Consider the following 14,455-nt stretch of genomic DNA (forward strand, 5'->3'; position numbering starts at 1 on the left):
GGCCATTATTACTTGGGGTCCCATAGACTAAACAAGCATATGCCCATGGGGTTAATGGGGTCCTACTAGCTAAGTAGGTCATATGCCCATAACCCATTTGGGGTCTTGTTAGTCATATGGGTCATATGCCCAAGCCTACATACACATATACATATCATAACACTTTTAATAACATAAACATATAGATAACATAAGCACATAACATATTAATTCTAGCCTATTTTCCTTACCAAAGTTACCGGGATAAAATGGACTGAGTTAGGACTTTTGGAACACTCCTAAAACCACAATGAACAAGGGTGAGTCTAAAGAAAGGAGATGAAATGAAAGAGAATAGGAAGACTAAACCATTAAACGAAAATATGCTTACCACCACTTAAGTGCTTAAGAACTTGGATTCCCTAACCAAAAATAAGAATAAGGTTAGGGGACTGAGTAGAAGGTTTTGAGAAAAGAAATAACATAGAATACAGAAAGGACTAGAGTTTTGGGTTTACCTCAAAGATTGCAAGATCAATCTAACATCCACCGAAATACTATAGCACTCACTTACTTCCCAAGTGTTTGATAAGCTTATGATGTTTAAGCTTATAGTTTTTCCCCAAACCAAGTGTTTACACTCTCTCACTCACTTAACACTAGCAGCCTCTGAACTTAGAGCAAATGGTGAATAATGGCTGGGTACTAGGTCCTATTTATAGAGTTTGGGAATGAAAATATCTTGATTTTACTTGAATAAAAATAATGGCTTTTTAGGTGAAAATCATTTGAATAATCGTTCAGCAGAGGCTGAAGACTCGTTCAGAAGATGCTGGACTGTTGAAGGAGTTTGAATGGCTGAAGGGAAAAGAATTCAAATGTATTTGAATTCATGCTGGTGGAGGCGATATATCGCCCCCTATAGGCGATATATCGCCTGGACCTTTGTTCCCGAGGCGACCGTGCATCGATTCGTGTTTTCCGTATCTACGTGCTGCGACATATCGCCCCCTATAGCTGCGATATATCGGCATACGCTGAATATTTAAACACGAATTTACACATTTTTAGCTGAGTTTGAATGGAGTAAACAGCCTTGACTAAGCCCTCAACGTGCTCAAAGCTGCTGACTGACCCTATACATTCAAACTTTTACCCTTATTTAATTTAATCCTCAAAAATACTAAATCCTTAATTACCATTCAAAACATGTGCTTTAAAATCCTATTGGTTGATGTCTAAACCTTATAATATAATAATATATTCCTTAATATCAGACACATTAATCAAACCTTAGGTTATACTTAATATTCTTAAACTATAGGTTAAACTTAGAAAATCTATAAGTACTACTATGAGTGTCCAAATAACTCCCGGTCTGAACCAAAAATCCAAAGTAACAATAATAACACTAAACATACTATAATACTACTAAACAATTAGCTAAGTAAAGTTCTTGGACTCTACAAGGTGGGTATTGTTGCTGATTTTGAGGGAAAAGCTGTTGTGCAGCTTGATTATTTGTCCATGAAAAATTAGGATGATTCCTCCACCATTGGTTATATGACATCGAAAAGGGGTTGTTGGTTGATCTTGGAAAATTTCCTATAGCTTAGACTTGTTCCATAGGTATATTATTCATATCCATGACAGGACACTGATTTAATGGACGAGCACTCCCACATGCCCCACATAAACTCTAAACTTGCATGGTTTGGGCTAACAGGTTGCTCTGTTGTAACTGCTTCATTAAAGCTGCCACTTGCGCTAAAAGAATGGAAATAACATCCAATTCAATCATACAAGCCACCTTCTTTGTTTGTCCTCTTTCAGTTGGCCACTGATAGTTATTCATTGCCATCTCTTCTAGCGATTCATACGCCTCATTCATTCTTGCTCATGAACGCTCCTCCTGATGCAACATCTATTATGGTACGAGTAGTACCATTAAACCCATAATAAAAATTATGAACTAGCATCCACTTCTCTATACCATGGTGTGGGCACTTCCTTAACAACTCTTTAAATCTTTCCCATGCATCATACAACGATTCCTCTTCTATCTGGTAGAAAATATTTATTTCCCTTCTCAATTTTGCTGCTTTTACTGTAGGGCAAAACTTTGCTAAGAACTTATAGGCTAACTCCTCCCATGTTGTGATAGAATTTTCTTGCAGTGAAATTAGCCAACTCTTCGCCCAGTCTCGTAGAGAGAATGGGAATAGTCTAATTCTAATCGCATCATCACTCACCCCATTCATCTTAAACGTTGCACATAGCTCCAGGATATTGACTGTGTGCAAATTAGGATCTTCCATGGGCAATCCCCCAAACTAAACAATTAACTGCACCATTTGTAATATTGTTGGCTTAATCTCGAAATTATTTGCAGCAATAGTAAGGTGTCTAATGCATGAATGCACTCCATGACAGTAGGAAGTACATAGTCTCTAAGCGTCCTTGCTCCTTGCTCCACTGGAACCTCTGCAATATTTGAGATATTATTAACATTAGCATCATTGTTTGCTGCATTTCCTTGATTCTCAGCCATGGAAAAATCCAACATTTTCTTTATCTTTCGGTTTTGTCTGCATGTTCTTCAAGTTCAAGATCTACCAGTATGAGCTCCTTTTGTCTACTTCGTCGTATATACCAATAATTCCTGAAACACAATACAACCTCGATCCAAATGAGTATAAAATATAAAAACCAAATTAGAATCAAGAATCAATTATATTTGATATTGATTAAATAGTCCCTAGCAACGGCGCCAAAAACTTGATCAGTAAAAATATGATGTGCAAGTATACACAATCGATTCAAGTAATAAAATAGTAAGTAAAGTATCGTTCCCACAAGGACTATTAACCAATTACTAATAATTGCTTTTAAATTTCTATTTGGCTGTCGAAAATAGAGTGATTTTTAAAATAAGACTTAAAATTGAAATAAACTTTGCAATAATAAATATTGATTTAATAATTAAAAACCCAAGGTATTAACTTCATCAACTTTTTATTCTATTAGTTTTACTAATCAGTTCCAAATATCTTCTTCCTATTCCAATAACAAGTTAACAAAAATCAATTCCTATTCTTTTTCAAAAATCTAATAATCTATGTGCATGTTTTCTACATCTCTGTGATAAACTTAAACACATAGTAGACATTAAGCATAGAAACCTAATTTCTACACAAGCCATACAGGTACTTTCGTCCAATATGTAACATATGTCTATATAACGATAGCATATTCAATTCGCATCTTTCGAATTTTGAATCAAAATCATAAATCAAACAAATATTGATCAGGTATTTACTAGCATTAAGCAAACATTATATAGATTAGAATAAAGAAGAAGAATCAATAGAACATCATAATAAAATTAAATAGAAATCCAAACGACAACATTAACCCCTAGATAGAGGATTTATTTCATATCATACATGACTAAAACAACAAAATAATTATTCAGAAACATAATTTCAAAAGCTTGAAGAAGAAATAAAAATATGAAAGTGCAGAAAAAAAATGTCTAACAATCAAATTTGCTCTCTAAATTCGTAATTAAAAGTCTGACCTAAACCTAATTGAAACCTAAAATCTAAATTTATACTAAAAAAAACACGATTTCCTCTTTTTTTTCAAAGGCAGGCTACGACTTGGCCTTTCCTAGGTCGCGGCCCTTGTCTTTTTTAAGCACTTCAGCACCTGTCAGGATTTGCAGGCGTCATGGCTCTCTAATTCCATGTCACGGCCCACCTCTCCATGGACCTCCTGGAATTGCCTCTGTTTCTTCTAGCGCTGCAACTTTATTGACCAAGTCGCAACCTTAATTCCTTTCAGCAAACATTTAGCCTCTGACTTTGCTAGAGTCACGACCCCTAAGCCAATGTCACGACTCTAATTCTATTTTTTTTCTTCATAATTTGACCAATTTAAATCCTTCCTTCATCAACTTCATCAAAAACTTCTTCTAGCTCCTCCTTAATGCCAATTTAACTCAAACAACCACCAAAAGTTCCATTTTTCCACAATTTTTTTCTTCTTTTCGCGTTTAGCTCATGATCCAAAACAACGACCTACAACAAAGACAAACACAAGCATAATCTTGCACAAAACAAACACAAAGACTCAATATTACCACAAAAACACATCTTAAATGACACTAAAATGGAGTTATCAGCTACCTGCTCCAAATCCCCAATTTTCTCCTGAATTTGGTCCTTTTGTCGATTTTTAGCCCCTTTTCACTCCAAAGCACCCCGAGCCCTTCAAAACCTAAAAACACACCAAAATAAGTGTAAAATAGAACAAAATAAACCTAATTAACGAAAACACTCCCTAAAAAGATACACTAAAATGAGTCTAAAACTCCACTACAAGAAATATAATTATTAGGGGCGGACCCAGTAGAGGCAGACCTGAATTCGCCTCTAATAAGTGGCGGACCCAGAGCTCCACCTGAGCCCTCCACTAGTCTACATATTGTGTATGTGTATTAAATTTTTCATTATATATATATTTTTTAATTTTTGTATAAATTTCTAACACATTCTATTTTTGTGTCCAAGGTCTACTGTCGCTGTTCCGTTGCCACTGCCCCCGCTCTGCTTCCATTTCAGTATCTAAAGTATGTTTTTATGTATATATTATTTTGGGTATTTGTTAGAAAAATTTAATTATGTGTTAGTAATTTTATAGATGTTTGAGCTTTATAATAGGAAAAAAATTTGAATAATTGAAATTGGTTAATTATAAATATTTTATGTTTTATAATAAATGTTTTGGGATTTTATGAGTGCAGGATTTTAAATTTTTTGAAATGATTGTATTAAACTGTTATGCTGTCAAATTTTTTGTCAGTTCGCTGGTAATAACCATAATCACCGACCGATTATTACCGGCGGACCTCCGCCAGTAATATACATTACTGGAGGAATCCGCTATTAATACCGGCGAAAGCCTCCGCCGGTAATACTGTGTTCTGTTGTATATTGTTCGGTTATCAGTTTTATGGCAAAAATCTCAAACTTATATATCCCTTTGCACGTATGTTTCCAATTTTAATTTTTATTTTATAAATTTTAAACAATCGAAATAACAATAATAACAATTTTAAAAAAACAATAATAACATAGATTTATTTCCTATGAATTAAAAAAATATAAATAATTTTATCTTTTAAATTTATGGAGATTTTATTGTTACTATGGTAGCAATACATTTTAAAAAGATAAATTAGATATTGGAATATAAATCTAATTTATTATGAATTAAAAATAATTATAAAATATGTTTTCTTAATAAATTTAAAGTTATTTTTTTTAGAGGAAAAAAATTAATGCCAAAATTTAAAATAGGAACATACCAAAGGATATATGGGAAATTTAAATGGAAAAGTAAAAAAAGAGTAACAATGCTAATTTTTTAAGATATTGGGATTTAAATGCTAAAATTCCAAGGTTGGGACCTAATTAGTCTGGAGCCTAAACGTTATAAATCAGCATCTAGTCTCAATCATGATAGTATCTTGCACTCTCTATGGCTCTATTTACACTAGATTTTAATTTAGACCTTTTGGTTTTAACACGACCAACCCCCTTAACCTCATTATTTCTGAAACCTTTGATGACTTAATTGTTTAATATTACTTTTTTCCATATTGATTCAAGTGACCCTTTTAAGCTATGCATGCACAACTTTTCAAACCATTATAATAATAAATATTATCTACGCTAATCATGGAACAGATAACACATCTGGATAATATTGTTCAGATAACACATCTGGATAATATTGTTCACATAAAATTTTCATTGGCAGTCTCTGAAACTCTTTTTGGTCCCTTCTTGAGCACAAAAGTGTGTTTGTTACATCATATGAATGAAGCAATTAATGGCTATTTACAATACCCCATATAATATCCAAAAAAAAAAGAAAAAGGATTAATGTTTGTGTAACGGTAAACTTAACCCCACAAAAAAGTAACAAATGCAAGGAATGACAATTTTTTTTCTTGTTATAAAGTAGGGACCAATGAGACAAGTGATTTTGGAAGAGAACAAAAATGATTACAATTCTTTAAGGCTAGCCAAGGCTTTTTCTTTTTCTATGCATTTTTGTCGACCTCACCGTTCCAGCTGTGACCAATAGATTTTGTAAGAATACACAGCACAAATCTCCTTTTGGATAGGATTCTTCCTTTTTTCTGGTTTATTTTATAATTATCTTCCTTCCTCAGAACCTATAAGATCTTTTCTCTAATTTTATATCTAACCAATGTCATTAGAATAATGAATATTTTTTTTAAGTTTCTCAAGTATCTAGCTAGAGATATCTTGTCAAATAATTGGTTAGAAAAAAGAAATATTAACCAAAAGCTTAATTCACCTTTAAAAAAGAAAAACAATGTATTTAAATACTATTGATTAGGTATAGCTTTGCACTATAGCAAAAAAGCTGTGAATAGAAATCGACTGTCGCCAACTCACTGTCGCCCGACTGTCCCTCTAATAAATAGTTACCAAGTGTCAATTACTTCCCTAATTCACGTGACTAACGATTCTACTTAACGTTTGTTAATTCTCCTCCGTTTGGATATTTTAACACATGTGAATATAAAAAGTTCTATCATATATATTATATCTAGTAAGTAGTACATATTTAAATATGTTATTTTATTAAAATTATATTGTTTTAAATTTTGTTTATTATTTACTTTTAATAACATTTGGTAGCTGTGAAAAGGTTATAAAATAGTATATAATGTTAACAATTATATCTGAAATACGTTGACATGTAATACTTTTTTTTTATATATAATTTTATAACAAATTTCTTTCTTTGTTTTTTTCTTCAATTCTATGTATAATTTTTATTTATATAACTTTAAATAATTATTTTTAAAAAAATTCTTAGTAATAAAAATTATAGACTAAATTTAAACATATTAAAGTATGAACGTTGATGGTATTTTAGTAATTCTACTTTTAAATGTATTTATATTTTATAATCTTTTATATCTTTGTTATAATAAAAAAATTCATTAAAATTTAAATAAGACTTAAAAGTCAGATTATCAATAAAGCAATAGAGAAATTCTGCGTTTATCTATGATTCTTGAAAAAATTAAAATTAATTTATTGCTTTTAGTTCAAAATAGTATCTTTTTTGTGCAAATTAATTGTTTTAATAATTAAAAATACCATCAACTTTGATTCTTTAATATATTTATAATTTTTATTTCTAATACAAAATATATATTATTTAAATCTAATAAAAGTATACGTTTTATAATGTAAATAAAATTAAATTAAACTTAAACTCATTTATTAGAATAATATTATATTAAACATATAATATAATCTATAGTTTATTAGAATAATATCATATTAAACTTAAAATCACTTATTAGAATAATATCATATTAAACATATAATTAAATAAAAAAACAAAAAAATAAATTTGTACTATTTTATATCATTTTGACAGCTACGAAATGTTATTACAAGTAAATAATAAAGAAAATTTAAAACAATATAATTTTAATAAAATAACATATTTAAATAGTTACTACTTACTATATATATGATAGAATGTTTTTATATTCACATGCGTTGTTAAAATGTCCAAACGGAGGAGAATTAACAAATGTGAAGTAGATTAGTAGTCACGTGAATTAGGGAAGTAATTGACACTTGGTAACTATTTATTAGAGGGACAGTCGGGCGACAGAGAGTTGGCGACAGTCGATTTGTATTCAAAAGCTGTAGCTTAAATTTGTACGAAGCCTAAAGTATAAGGAGTCTTCCGGCGGTATCCAGTATATTTTATTGCTTGGGGAGATTCACTCTAGCTAAGCTAACATCAATATTAATTAAATTTATATATAATTTATACAGTGCTTGTGTATAATTATACGTTTACACATTAATGCATATGTATCTGCTTATTGAAGTATACCTTTACAGTTATTAAAAACTAATATTATCTGATCTTAATAGGAAAAAGAAAAAGTAAGAGAGAAAGAAGGGTCAGATAATATCATATGAGAAGAACCATACATATATGATATATTCTTTGTCATCTAAGAATGGAGACAATAATCAAAGGCCAAAGCATACAAGTCAAGCTAAAGGCCTCCGGCCAAAAGAATAATATTGAGAAATTTGTAAAATTTACTTTGCTTGCTGTGAGTGCGGTTTTAAGTTTTCAAACAAATCAACACAGTAAGGTACGTAGTGGATATAATAGGCAATGATTATCATTATCTTTTTTGTAACAAGTACACTACTCAGCAAGGTATACTATTTTTTTAAGCAATGCACATGTCTCACGAGGAATATTCTACAGTTAAAGCAAAGAGTAGTTTATTGAACACAATGAGTAAGTCATATATATAAAACCTTTAGTAAAGGCAAAGAATGATTAAAAGAAGTAATGGGATTGAGACAGAATATAAGCAAAGCCCATATCCGAAACTTTGATATGTCTAGAAGAATTGCCACTTTCAAAAAAATGGTATCTAAACCCAGTTGGAAGCAAGGTACCGACTATCAGTACTTTTTACCCTTATGCATGGACTATATAAAGGATAGTAGAACTTAACCAAATGGCAACCAAACACAAACATATCCATTCTTTTCTTACTATAACTTCTAGTACTAGTGTCTCACTCACATTCTTCTCTGAAAGTCAAGAATGGACACAAATACCACGGCAGCCCTTCCACCTCAAAATTTGGCCTCTGCCTATGCAGTACCTCAAAACCTGGCCGCGACACCAACGGCAGCCTCTGCCTATGCAGTTCCTCAAAATCAACTGACACCAAATGCGGCTTATGCACCGCTAACGCTGACACCAACTATGGCAGCGTATGCACCTCAAACGCTGACACCGACTGCGGCGGGGTATGCACCTCAAACCCTGGCACCGACTGCGGCGGGGTATGCACCTCAAACCCTGGCACCGACTGCGGCGGGGTATACACCTCACACAATGACTTCAGCAATCCAACCTCATCATCAGCCTTTGACATCTCGGGTTGCACCGCACCAGAGCTTAGCCTCTTCAGGCATTATGCCTCATCAGAACTTGGCCGCGTCTGGGATCGGTGCGCCTCTTCAGAAGATTGGTGGTGTTGCTGCTGCTGCTGGAATTCTGCCAAATAATGCTTCTCGCTTTTTGGGATCAGACAACCGAGCTGCTCGTTCATCAGCAGTTGGACTCGATGGCCGCACGGCTCGCACCGCACTCGGACTTGACGGCCGTGCGTCTCGCACTCTTGGACTTGACAGCCGTGCAGCCCGTGGTGGAACGTCCGATGAGACTGAGCTGAGCAAGAGAATCATGGAGCTTCATGAGTCTGATGAGCGCGGTCTTGCTGTTAAGCCTGTTCTTCACATCATCGATGTCATTTTTCACCGCGCTACTGCTGACCTACCTGGATTCAGTCTTCCGGTACCACATATTATAATATTATTCAATCCTTTTCATCAAACTACTTTCTATCTTGTATATTATTTTTAACTCTTGGCTACTTTTCAATCAATTATAGCATTCGGAGAGTGGTACCGATGAAAAGGCTGCCATGTATTCAGTTGCTAGTCTTCAAGACAATGTCGAAATCCCTGCTAGGATTACCAGCGCAATTTCATGCGAGGTAATAATTTTATATATACTCACAAATTATTAAGAAAAAATTCTACTACTTTTGTAACAAATTATAAATTAAACAAATAAATTGCCGTGCATGCATGTACTAAAATAAGAATACATACTATAAATTAACAACATTGTTATTGGTGGCTGAGTTTGTTGACTTGTTTGACCTTTTGGACACACACATTCATGTTTTGTATTATAACAGATCCTCAGCAAGTGCTCAGCTGGAGTGGATGTGCACACCATAACAATGGAAATACTACAGATAATCAAGCACTACGGGTGGGACTCGAAGGTGTTGCTAGCCTTGGTGGCATTCGCGGTGACTTTCGGCGAGTTTCGGCTAGTCCTCCAGCAATACTCAACCAACCCACTCGCCAAAGCGGTTGCTCTTCTCAAACAATTGCCTGAACTTTTGGAGCATGCTGGTGCTTTAAAACCAAAACTTGACGCTCTCTATGATCTGATTAAGGAAATCCTTGATGTGACCAAGAAAATTGTTGACTTCTATGACCTTCCCAGGAATGAGTATTTTACTGCTGACTCCCCTGAAATTCTAGCTGCTGCTTCTCATATCCCAACTGCTGTTTATTGGACCATTCGAAGTATAGTCGTTTCTTCAACTCAAATTTTGGCTCTTACCGGCATGGGCATCGAGTATGTATACAAGCATATTAGTTTAATTTGGTTTAGTACTATATGTCTAGGGTAAGGATCGATGTAACCATATATTGTTGACCTTTGACCTGTTTTACTAGGTATCTAACGGAGCCGTGGGAGCTATCTTCCTTGGCCCATAAGCTCAAAAACATAAAAGGGCTTGTTGTCGACATTATCGAACGTTGTTACATGTTCGTTGGTGAGTTCTACCTCTTATACCAGTTCAATGTGCTATATATATATATATATATATATATATTCTCTTATCTACGTTAGTGTATGTACCTACGACTAATATAAATGGTATGCATATTGATACAGAGAAGAAGAAAGAGGATGAAGCATATGAGTACCTTATGCGTATTTTCCAAATTACGCACATTGATAACTCAAAGCCTTTAAGGGTTTTGTTTAATGAAGATCCACAGGCACTCTACGATTGTTACAACAAGAAAAGGGTTTGTTCAGAAACCAATATTCATTTTCTTTTAGTTGTTTTTTTTAACTAAATTTCACATATATATATTTGGTATTTGAAACAGATTATAATTGACGATTTGAAGAGAAAGGTCGTCGCCCTATTCATCACAGAAGTAGATCCCGAAATTATTCGTTCATCTGAATTTGCAATCTTACAACAAATGTATGCCGAAAAAAGGCAGAGCATAACAAGATCCGAGAGTCAGTATGAAGTGGTTTGGGTTCCAATCTCAAATGTGTGGAATGATGACAAGTACAGAGCGTTTGATAAGCTAAAAGAACAAATGGAATGGCACTCGGTGCACCATCCTTCAGCGATAACCCCAGCGGCCCCAAGATTCTTCAGAGAGAAGTGGGGCTTTGTCAAGAAGCCTATCCTTGTGGTGATTGACACTCAAGGCAGAGTTGTGCACCACAATGCCATTCATATGATGTGTATTTGGGGAAGCCAATCATACCCTTTTACCACAAACAGAGAAAAATTGTTGTGGGAGGATAATGCCTGGAACATGGACTTGCTCATCGACGGCCTTGACCCCAATGTTTCTATTTGTGTAAGTCTTTATACTATAAATATAATAGTTGACATGAGTATATATGTATATGAACGTACTAATTGCATCTTCATTTATTAATTTAGATCCAAGAACAAAAGCATGTTTGCTTGTATGGAGGGGAGGATATTGAATGGATCAGGAAATTCACAAGGATTGCTAAGGATGTGGCCCGCGAATCTGGGATTCAACTGGAGTTGCTTTACGTGGGGAAGAGCAAACCTCACGAGAAAGCAACAAGGAACATCATTGACCTAATTTTGAAAGAGAACCTGAGCAGAACCTTGGACTGGAACCTCATCTGGTATTTCTGGATTCGGTTGGAGAGCATGTGGCACTCCAAGGGGCAACTTACCACAGCTGAAACCGTCAAGCATGATCGTGTAATGCAAGGAATCATTGCCATGCTAAGCTACGGGTCTAGCAGCCAAGGTTGGGCCGTCATCAGCAGAGGTTTTGAGGGAATGGTGAAGGGCAATGGGGAGCACATGTTTAGGGTCTTGACCGAGCATGCCCAATGGAGTTCGAGGGAGGCAGAGATTGGTTTCGTGCCTGCTCTAGAGGAGTACGTCAAGAGGCTCCATGTCGACGCACCACACCACTGCACCAGCCTCATTTTGCCAGCCACTGGTGCAATGCCCGACACCGTGGCGTGCTCTGAGTGTGGTCGTTTGATGGAGCGGTTCACCATGTTCCGCTGCTGCCTTGACTATTGATTCATAATGAGTTTGGTGATCCTTGATATGCATACTGGCACGGTGCTTCCCTATGGGTCGTCATCATAAATAAATTGAGAAAATGTTGTTGTTTTAACGTTTTTTTTTTTTAATATTTTTTTTTATTTTAAAATATTTTGGGACAAAAATTATAACTTGTATTGTATTGCTCTTGGCTCTTCAGTGACTACAGCCATGTTTGTTGGTATTTTAATTATTGAATAAATAAATAATATCTGCCACTTTTCATGCAGTACATTTAATTACGGCCACTACCATATTAATACTACTATTTGCTGAGTATCTATATCGATCTTATAAATATTAATGCATATTTTGCATGCACAGCAATATTTGTTAAGTATCCTGATTGATATGTTACTCTAAATAGTATTAATCCAAAGCGATAAACAGCAAATAATATATAAAGTACATAATGACTATACTCTAGAATTACATAAATCTTAGTTAAAGAGATAAACTCAACTACTGTTTATCTTTATATAATTGATCCTTTATGTTACTATATACTAATGACTCATGATGAGTACCCCATATGCTACGCAGATATAAGAGCATCTTGTGTGAGCGTTGCTTACTTGAGTGTTTACTTATTAGTGAGTCCCCAGGCAGTGACCTAGAAATTTTGTTTGCTAGGGCGAAAATTTTAAAAAAATATTTAGAAGGTGTATAAATATCAAAATATACATAAAAAATAAAAAGTAGTAAATTGTAAAATTTAGAGCACACATAAATGTCAAAATTTACATAAAAAGTACTAAATTGTAAAGTTTAGAGGATATATGTCACGACCCGAGCCCTAGGCAGTCACAGATGTGTAATATCCATAACTTGGGTGGTCAACAGTCAAATTTTGACCCTTTTTGGAAAATAATGTTTATAAGCGATATGTTAGTTTATACTATAAATTACAATAATCATAAGTCCAAAAATTATGGAATAACTCCTATAATTATATAAAAAATAATAGTAATAAGATTGGGATCACTCTCATCATATATACGTTTGAAAGTAATATTCACATAGTTATTTGATCACCAAATAGTTAAATTTAATAAGTAACAAATAAAAAATACATACTTAGCATCCGTAATTCCTCAAAACTAAATAATATAGCTCAATTACAATTTATATACCTTAATAGAATCAAGGATAATTACAAAGTCATACACATTTCCTTGAAACAAAGAAATCTAGATTGGACTAAACTAGAAAAAAAAAATCCAAATGTCGGGTTCTCATCCATCTTGATATCCACTAGTCTCAATTGAGCATTTCCTAGGCCAGAGAAATAGGGGGTGAGCTTATAAAGCCCAGTAGGAAAACAACTAATCACAAATGACCCATAGTTTTAATAAATAAAAATCCATGCATGGTTAGCTTTTAAAACAAAACATATCATCATCATGTCTAAACAAAAACAGAGAGACCACAAATAATCACAAGAGACAAACTACACGTACACATCACACCGTCCACTAGATCCCTAGTTCCTGTTACCTACCATAGAAAAACTGACATCCTAAACTGGGTAGCCGGACCTGATAACACCACAAGAGGGAGGCTCAAAACACTTAATGTATACAGATGCTATCTCTTTACACCTACAAGTGAGTGGACACCTGACCTACCTATGATAACATAGAGACTAGGTTGTGAAATAACAACATATGGACATATCATGATCACCATCACTACTACAAAAATGGGCTTTCCCGATAGTTTTCAACTGTCGCTATTGAGCAACGACGACAATCGACTAACTGTCGTATTTGCCTATGCCGATGTAGGGGTGGCAACGCCGACAGTTAAAAACTATTGCTGTTGTTGGAAATGCCGATAGTTATTAGCTGTCGTCGTTTCTGCCAACGCTGACACTCATTAGCTGTCGGCGTTGCCAGCAACGGCGACAACTAATAACTGTCATAGTTGGCTCTCTATGGCGACAGTTTTTAACTGTCGTTGAAAATCATACCAAAAATTTTTAAAAAAAAATCCTTAAAAAGCCTCCACACCATTCAGTAATCCTTAAGCCTCAATAGCATAACAGAAATGTAGAAGAAAAAAAATACAACAAAGGTAATCCTTTACGTCAGCCACTTATATTAAAAAACAAATTGTGTGTAAACATAGAATACTTAATCATATATCATGAGTAAAAGATAATGAATGTATTCCCTAAAATAAAACTGTGTACAAGAATGAAAAAAAAGGAAAAAATAGTACAACTTCACAAAAGATCTCAAAAACACAAGTTCTTGTGAAAATTTGGCATCATGAACGTAGTGTGGAACATCACTCGCCAACTCCTGCAAAAATTTAACATTATACATTAAATCAAACTATATTCCAAAATATAACTAGTAAGAAATGAGTTTT

At 34.1% G+C, this 14,455-nt stretch overlaps 1 protein-coding gene and 1 non-coding gene across 2 annotated transcripts; both read left to right on the forward strand.

The window, feature by feature from the left end:
- Positions 1-1,968: 1,968 nt before the first annotated feature.
- LOC133828086 (small nucleolar RNA R71) lies at positions 1,969-2,075 on the forward strand. Its single transcript, XR_009890729.1, has one exon. It is a non-coding gene; the product is annotated as a small nucleolar RNA R71 (small nucleolar RNA).
- A 6,515-nt stretch (positions 2,076-8,590) lies between these two features.
- Positions 8,591-12,311, forward strand: LOC133822230 (protein SIEVE ELEMENT OCCLUSION B-like). The gene is made up of 7 exons (XM_062254497.1): positions 8,591-9,441; positions 9,539-9,643; positions 9,851-10,302; positions 10,404-10,504; positions 10,627-10,763; positions 10,848-11,339; positions 11,426-12,311. The coding sequence occupies exons 1-7, from the start codon at positions 8,683-8,685 to the stop codon at positions 12,053-12,055; spliced, it is 2,676 nt and encodes an 891-aa protein (XP_062110481.1). The 5' UTR covers positions 8,591-8,682; the 3' UTR covers positions 12,056-12,311.
- Positions 12,312-14,455: the final 2,144 nt, after the last annotated feature.

This window comes from Humulus lupulus, chromosome 3, assembly GCF_963169125.1.
Source record: "Humulus lupulus chromosome 3, drHumLupu1.1, whole genome shotgun sequence".
Classification (NCBI taxonomy): Eukaryota; Viridiplantae; Streptophyta; class Magnoliopsida; order Rosales; family Cannabaceae; genus Humulus; species Humulus lupulus.